This window comes from Monodelphis domestica, chromosome 5 (genome assembly GCF_027887165.1).
Source record: "Monodelphis domestica isolate mMonDom1 chromosome 5, mMonDom1.pri, whole genome shotgun sequence".
NCBI lineage: Eukaryota > Metazoa > Chordata > Mammalia > Didelphimorphia > Didelphidae > Monodelphis > Monodelphis domestica.
The window spans coordinates 283,951,947-283,960,518 of NC_077231.1; the positions used below are offsets into that span (position 1 = coordinate 283,951,947).

Consider the following 8,572-nt stretch of genomic DNA (forward strand, 5'->3'; position numbering starts at 1 on the left):
TCTACAATCTCTTCCAGTAATCCTTGGGTAAGCAGTATACAAAAAGCAATACTGGACCAGAGCTGTTATCAACTACTTCTAGTCAACTTTCATGTTTATTTCTTCATGCCCCTAAGTCATTGGGTAATTATCCTCCTATTCCTTTACTGTTCTCTTAGATGCCCATTGGGAAGGACTTAGCATCTCCCCCTAGTTCCCACTCCATTTCATTCCCCAGAATAAAAATTTAGACTTTTTCCCAGCTCAATATTTTTAGGAAAGAATGATAACTTTCTTAGCTAAAACAATAGTTTGTTTCCAACTTATCAGTATTAATTCATTTAAAAATAAATCTATCTCCCTTAACTTTTTTTTAACATTAAAGGTTTCATCAATGTCTGGACTGAAAATCAGAAGACTGACTCTACTACTGACTTGCTGGATGATCTTAGGTAAATGACAACTCATTCAGTTCCAACTTAGCAATTAGGGATCCAATACCTTGAATATCTCAAAGAGATATAATTTGGTATTATGAAAATCATAGAATTTCAGGACCTGAGGGAATTCTCTAAGTGTCCACCAATCTTTTGATTAAAGACTTCTTACGACTGGGAGGGAAACTGCCACATTCCAAGGCAGCTCATGCCACTTTTGTACAGCTCTCTTTGTTTGGACATTTTTTCTTGAAATCAAGCCTAAATTTGTTTCTTTATAGGCTTCCCCCTAGCTTGAGATCACCATTATGTTCTGATTGGTATTATTTGGCCTTTCCCCGTCCTTTCTTTCCATCTCTTCCCTCCCCACACTCCTTTGGGTATTTTTAATAATACAGAATGCTTTGTGAATTTGCATATCAATCTTGAGCAAGGACCATGCTAATCTTCTCTGTATCGTTCCAATCTTAGTATATGTGCTACTAAAGCAAGCAAGGACTAGGTACTTTCAAGATCACTATTCCTATAGCGCCTTACTTTTCCAACTTCCAATTTTCTGCTTCCTTTCTCATTGTAGTTAGTGCCAAATTTCAGTCGTTCTAGCCCCAGCTCTAGTTTTCCCTCACCATATAGGACTTCTCAGTCTCCTTTGGGATCTGTAGGAATGTTTTACTTTTAAGAAGTATAAAGCCCAATTTGCCCATGGTGCTTCTGTTAAGATATGGAGTAGTGTCAGAAATCCATTTTATTTATAGTTTTAAACAAAGATAAATGTCTCTCTATCTTTTTTAACCTCTCGCTTTTCTGTTTCCATTTCTCTAACTCCATGTCTCTCTTTGTTTCTCTCTCTCTCTCTCTCTCTCTCTCTCTCTCTCTCTCTCTCTCTCTCTCTCTCTCTCTGTGTGTGTGTGTGTGTGTGTGTGTGTGTGTGTGTGTGTGTCTTGCTTTCTCCAGAACACAGCAACATGGCAACATATTCCATGGACATCAATGAGGAAGCAACTACATTTGACTATGAGTTCTCAACACCATGCCAAAAGATGAACATTAAGGAACTAGGAGCCAAGTTCCTGCCTCCACTGTACTCCTTCGTACTCATTGTGGGCCTCCTGGGCAACATCCTAGTGGTGCTGATACTTACTAAGTACAAGAGATTCAAGAGTATGACCAACATCTACCTCTTCAACTTGGCCATCTCAGATCTGCTCTTCCTGTTCACACTTCCCTTCTGGATTGACTATGCCAGGAAAAATGACTGGGTTTTTGGGCATACCATGTGTAAGATCCTCTCTGGCCTTTATTACATGGGCTTATATAGTGAAATTTTTTTCATTGTCTTGTTGACTATTGACAGGTATCTAGCTGTGGTCTATGCCGTGTTTGCGTTGAAAGCCAGAACAGTCACTTTTGGCATCTTCACCAGCATAGTCACGTGGGGCTTGTCAGCACTGGCAGCTCTTCCCGAGGTTATCTTTCACGAGTCCCAGGAAGACCTGGAGAATCATATCTGCAGCCCTCGTTACCCAGAAGACAACGAAGCCACCTGGAAACGTTTCCAGGCTCTGAGAATGAACATCTTGGGACTTGCTATTCCATTGGCCATAATGATTATCTGCTACACAGGAATCATCAAAAAACTTCTCAGTTGTCGGAATGAGAAGAAATATAAGGCAGTCAAGCTCATCTTTGTCATCATGATCGTCTTCTTTCTCTTCTGGGCACCTTACAACCTAACCCTTCTTCTCAATGCTTTTCAATCATCTTTTTTCACAGCTGACTGTGAGAGAAGCAAACAACTGGACTTGGCAATGCAAATTACTGAAGTGATTGCTTACACTCACTGTTGTGTCAACCCCGTGATCTATGCCTTTGTGGGGGAGCGATTTCGGAAATACCTCTGTCTCTTTGTCCGCAGACATATTGCAGTACACCTGTGCAAATATATTCCATTCCTTCCTGGTGAGAAACTGGAGCGGGTCAGCTCTATTTCTCCTTCCACAGGGGAGCAAGAGCTCTCTGCTGCATTTTAGATCAGGCTCACATACTCCTTATCCTTCCAAAAACAGCTATGATGGAGGCTACGGTGAGCTTGAACACTTTGCTTTTCCAGACTAAACTTCCAGACTCCAGGCAAGAAATCTTGACTCTGAGACAGAGTTAATACAAAAGAAGGAACTCCCACATAAGTAATGCACTTCCTAGTGGCACATGGGCCAAGAACTAACTCCAGAAAGCAAATGAAAAGAAACCTTATTTTTTTAAGTATTATTTTCCTCTAAACTGTCCCTCCTACTCCAGAATGGTCCTTCCCTTGAGACAAAGAAAAACAATTAAGCAAATCAACTGGTAATGACTAAACCTGGCAGAATATATAGCATTCTTCCCTAGTAGTCTTCCACCTGTCATAAAGGGAAGGTAGGTTTCATCACCTGTTCTACTTTAGCTTTTAGTTATTCAGAGTTCAGCTTCATTTTAGAGATCTTTTCATTTATCATGTTGTCACAATGGATCCTTTACTCTTGGGTCTGCTTATTTCATTCACTCTGTACCCATTTGTATAAATCTCATCTTTCTCTGAATTCCTCATCTGTCATTTTTTGATTAGTAATATTTCATTATATTTCTAAATTGTACTTTTTATTTATCCCCCAATTTAATGGATACCCACCCACTTTATGGAACATAGATTTTAAACCAATTCTTTAACTAGTGCCTTGAAATTTAATGTTTTTGTTCCATTGTTATTCATTATAACTTCTGTAAACTTGAAGAAAGGAATATTTAAACATCATTTTCTATAATGTTTTTCTATTTTTCTAACTTCATAATGCATTCAAGTTAAGTGAAGAGTCTTGTGTATCTAGTTCCTCAATTAGCTTATTTCAAATATGCATCTCTCTTCCTCTAAAGAGTCAATGTTTAATATTTGACTATTTCTGTTGTAGAAGAAAAGATCTGACTCTGACTATTGTGATGTTAATATCAGTCTTTTTTTTAAACCCTTACCTTCCATCTTGGAAGCAATACTATATTGGTTCCAAGGCAGAAGAGCAGTAAAGAACTCAATGGGGATTAAGTGCCTTGTCCAGGGTCATTCAAGGGGGATGTGTCTGAGGTCAAATTTGAAACCAAGACCTGCCTCTAGGCCTGGCTCTCCATCCACTGAGCCCCCTACCTGCCCCCTGTCATTCTTAACAGTTAATTGATTTAATGCATATCTAGTCAAGGACAACTCAGAGAGGACTTGATTTCCCACAATTCTAGGGGAGGTGAGAGCCTAACGCTCTATCTCCTAGAAGATTCTGTGTCACTGCATATTAATAGATACTGCTCCCTATGTTTGTGTATAGCTTTCTGGTATATGCAGTCTTGAGGCTTTCTCACTAAATAACAAAGGCCACAGACACCACCTGAATATTTGTGGGAAACAAAGTACCTCCATGGGTCACCCATCCTCCATGCACAAAGCATTCTCCTGATTGAAATTACAGAAAATTAATAGTAAAAGTTGGTGGTTTCAGCATAAAAAACCATTTCTCTTGGTCCTGGAAAACTTTTATATAGAATATGCTCTTGATCTCAACATAGATCATACTAAAGCTGAATTGTGTGTCAGTTGGACTTAGATCCTAATTTTTTTTTGTCTTGTATACTTTTATTTTATCAGTTCTTTCACTGGAGGTAGACATACCCAAGTTATTCTTCAAACAATATTTCGGTTGCTTTAGATCCTAATTTTAAAGAGGACTAGTTATGGCTAAAAGTTGGCAGGCTTATGGACATTCTCAATATCCCTGGCTGAATCAATCATAGATGCATATAAGTCTTTGAAACAAAAAGCGCTATGTGGATTTTGCATTTCCCAGGACAAAGTGAAGGGAGTCTTCTCATCCTAGTTTCTATTAAAGAGAAGAAAGGAAAATTCCAGGTGAGTGCATGAGGCCAAACAATGATTAATTTTCAGTGGGGCAAAATACCAATTTAATCAGTTTTGAGACTGACTTGACCTGACAATTAATTCAAAATTGTTATATGGTACAGTTCTGAGTCTGCAGTGATTTCCAAGATTAGCTCTGTCTGTGTCGTGTTCTAAAAGAAACAGAATTCACAAAATATAAGACCCTTTCTTTATGGAATTAGGGGGACAACCCAACGATTAGAAGCTCAAAAGACTTTGAGAAACAAGAATTTCAGGACTTCCACTATTTTCAGTCATGATCAGACTGGAATTCTGAGGCTTCCATAAAAGTGTCCTTTTACATTTGAAGAACTTAATTGTTATTTACAAAGCATCAGGAATAGAATCTCTTTAAACTGCTGGAAAACAAGACAGCTTTATAGCCACAAATGCATTCATAGCTGTTTCTTCTACCACAAATTACAAATAATTCTACCTAGATTAAAAAAAAATACTTTTAAAGTTACTGATGGGCAAAGGAATAACACATTCTCATTTACTCTGGAGAAAAACAACATTTTTATCTGTGATCCTTGTGGACTGAATATAATATTTTGTGTTGTACCATGGATGCTCAGGGCTCTGTAGATAGATTCAGGGATTACCTTCCTTAAGCTTACAGAAATATTAGCCAATGACATCCCAGACAGAGTGTTCAATTGGTAGACAAGAAGACTAGAACTTAAATTCTTCCTCAGGTACTTTAGTAACTATATGATCCTGAACAAGTCATTTAACCTCTTTCTACCTCAGTTTTCTATAATACCATTCTTACAGGGCTGCCATAAGAGTCAAATGAAATAATGAATTGCTTTATAAATCTTAAAGCACTATGTAGATACTAGCTATTTATTATGAAATACTGATCAAATATTAAAAATAAGAAATCTAAGAAGAAATAGAAGATAAAAATCAATAGATTTGATTAGATAAGGATTAAAGGATTTTCTATAACAAAAACAATATTTCTAAAGATATGAATTGGGGAAGTAGTTCAAGTAATAGATCAGATAAAAACTTATGTCTAAAATTTATAAGAGTTGAAATATATCTATAAGATTAATAGAACACCTCTCAACATTATGATGGTCAAAACACTTACAAAAACTATATATCCTAATACTGGACATAAAACAAACTAAATATGCCATCTTGAGCATGCTAGAATGGCAAAAACAATCAAATTAATGATAAAATCCAATGTTGGAGGAGGAATTGTAGGGAAACAAATAATACATTATTGGTGGGACTCTAGGCTAATTTGAGATCAGTAAGGCAACATGCTTCAAATAGACACATAAAATGTATCAACTGTTTAGACTTCATAATTGAATTGCCAGAACTTTATCTCAAAGACACAATAAAAGGAAAAACAGACCTGCTTGAAGAAAAATAGACATAGTTGCTCTATTTCTACTAGTAAAAACCTGAAAACAAACTAGATAGCTAACTGGAGAATAGCGGGATATAAACCATGGTATGTTGACATATGTGTTATTATGATGCTATAAAAAACAAATATGAAGCATCAAAGGAAATATGGAAAGAATTGTGTGAAGTGTTACAAAGTAAAAATGAAAGAAATAGAATTCTACATTTAGAAGAAGGATGATAATGTATACAATATTGAGTCAGAAGAAAAATATTTATTTCACTTGGTTTTTGTTAGTATATTCATTGATTTAATTCTATTATTAAGTGCTAAAGATTTGATGTATGTTACCACTCATTAGATTATTCATTTTTGTTAGAAATTATTCAGTTTATAGGGGAAAGGGAAGAAATACCTTGTATTATAAGCTCCTTTCCCCCCTTACCGTAATTATAATAGGAACAATCTATACATGTTGTCTACAAGCAAACATATCTGTTGGAGTGAAGAGCACTATATCATACAGTTGTATTTAATGTGTTATCTTTCCAATTTTATAACAAAGAATGGCTTTTGTAGATGAGAAAGCAGACTGAATCCTGTGGCTAGGAGAGCTGATTTTTTGTTGGGAAGAAAACAAATCACCACATTCCCTCCTAGACCTCTTAAGCTTGTGTTTTCCTCCTCTTTCAAATAAAGCCAGCTATAAAATTGGGCATCTTACTTAGATTTTATGTCTTACATAGTTCAGAAAGGAAATGGCCATCTTTTAAAAAGCACGTACTAAGACAGAGTTACTTCCTTCTTACTGATCTGATGTCTTCTGTTTAAAGGAATAATTATTAGAAACTGAAAAACTGTTTCATTTCTTCTGTTATTTTCCAATATTTAGCAGCAATCACTCTCAAAAATAGATGGTGATATGCTGTTACCACCAAACCTAGTGTACTAACAAGGGAAAGAAGTGCCTTTTGAGAGCATGAAAAAAAAATTTTTTTTAACCCTTATACCTTCCGTCTTGGAGTCAATACTGTGTATTGGTTCTAAGGCAGAATAATGGTAAGGGTTAGGCAATGGGGGTCAAGTGACTTGCCCAGGGTCACACAGCTGGGAAGTGTCTGAGGCTAGATTTGAACCCAAGACCTCCCATCTCTAGGCCTGGTTCTCAATCCACTGAGCCACTTAGCTGCCCCCAGAGAGCATGAAAATGTTTAAGGCATTCCTGAGGCCTGAAATTTGTACTCGTTTTTGCTAAAAACAAACAAATGGGAAAAAATAAAAAACTATTTAAATGAACACAAATAGACATGAAACTAGGGCCCATAAACTTATGCCCCTCCCTACTCCATTCAGAATAAATTGGTTCTGACCAAAAACAGAGAAAGGAAATTACAGACTGATTACTTAATGAATATCAATGCAAAAATCTTAAATAAAATACTAGCAAAGATACTATAGCAATATATCATAAGGATTATTCAGGAATTCTATGAACACAATTACAAAAACACTTTTCATACAAATATAGATCTAAACAATTGGAAAGACTTTAATTACTCATAGGTAGGCTGAACTAATATAATAAAAATTACAATTCTACCTAAATAAACAAATTCATGCCAATCAAACAACAAAAAACTATTTCATAGGACTAAAAAAATAAAATTCATTTGGAAAAACAAATGATCAAGAATATCAAATGAATTAATGAAAAAATGTGAAGGATGGTGGTCTATCAAATATCAGATATCAAACGGATATCAAGCTGTATTATAAGTTAGTAATCATCAAAACAATCATAGTGGCTATGAAATAGAATGGCAAACCAATGGAATAGATTAGAGGTAAATGACCTTAGCAATCTAATGCTTGATAAACTGAAAGATCCCAGCTTTGGGGATAAGAACTCACTATTTGACAAAAAAGGGGGGAAAACTACTGTGAAAACTGAAAAACAGTATGGTGTGAATTAAGTATAAATCAATATCTTACACCTATACCAAGAAGGTCAAAATGGTATATTATAAAGGGGGATGCTTTAAGAAAATTTGGAGAGAACATAATAGTTACCTATCAGATCTATTAAGAAAGAAAGAATTTATTACCAAACAAGGGATTGAGAACATTTTTAAAAGATGTAAAATGAATAATTTTTACTACATTAAATTAAATCAATGTGTAATGTACAAACCAATGTAGAAACAAAATCAATGTAACCAAGATTAGAAGGGAAACAACATTATGAGTTTACACTTGTGAAAAGAGAATCCTTTATTCTCTTTGCCTAGTTGGAGTTAAGACTGGTTAATATTAACTTAAGTACCTCACTAGATTGTGAAGACAGGATTTTAACTCTCTTTCATCTACCTTTTTATTGAATCAATACAAGCTTGAACTAGGTGGAGGAGCTCCCACACCACTTAGTGAATTCACATCCTGTAATAATTAAAATAGTTGGTTGCCATAAACTGTAAGAGTTAAAATAATTGAGGTCATAAACTGTAGTGATTAAAATAATGGAAGACTTAAATTGTTGCAGATAAAGAGTGGATGAGTAAATTGTGACCACAGAAAATGTTTTCACTACAGTGTCTTGTTTTTAAATCAATATATAAGGTGGTCAGCAGGGGAAAATTCCCAATTATTCAATATACCCAAGTCAACTGGGTTTTATAGAGATTTTAATTAATACAATGAGGAATTAAGAAAGAGAGAGAGAGAGAGAAAAGGAAATAATGAGAAAAGGATAGGCTGGCCCAGGGCAGCCCTGGCCAACCCGGGCCTAAGCCTTAAGAGAAAGATCAGTCAGTCCTTAATCACTCACCA

The 8,572-nt window shown here is 35.6% G+C and overlaps 1 protein-coding gene and 1 non-coding gene across 2 annotated transcripts; one reads left to right on the forward strand and one right to left on the reverse strand.

Annotated features, from left to right (window-relative positions):
- Positions 1-804: 804 nt before the first annotated feature.
- Positions 805-907, reverse strand: LOC130454861 (U6 spliceosomal RNA). The gene has a single exon (XR_008912648.1). It is a non-coding gene; the product is annotated as a U6 spliceosomal RNA (small nuclear RNA).
- A 474-nt stretch (positions 908-1,381) lies between these two features.
- On the forward strand, positions 1,382-3,538 carry LOC100029988 (C-C chemokine receptor type 3). Its single transcript, XM_007505073.3, has one exon. It carries the CDS (start codon positions 1,382-1,384, stop codon positions 2,444-2,446), a length of 1,065 nt encoding a protein of 354 aa, XP_007505135.2. The 3' UTR covers positions 2,447-3,538.
- The last annotated feature ends 5,034 nt before the right edge of the window (positions 3,539-8,572 follow it).

Coding starts and splice junctions, on each gene's coding strand:
- LOC100029988 (XM_007505073.3), top strand. CDS start 1,382: ATGGCAACATATTCCATGGACATCAATGAGGAAGCAACTACATTTGAC.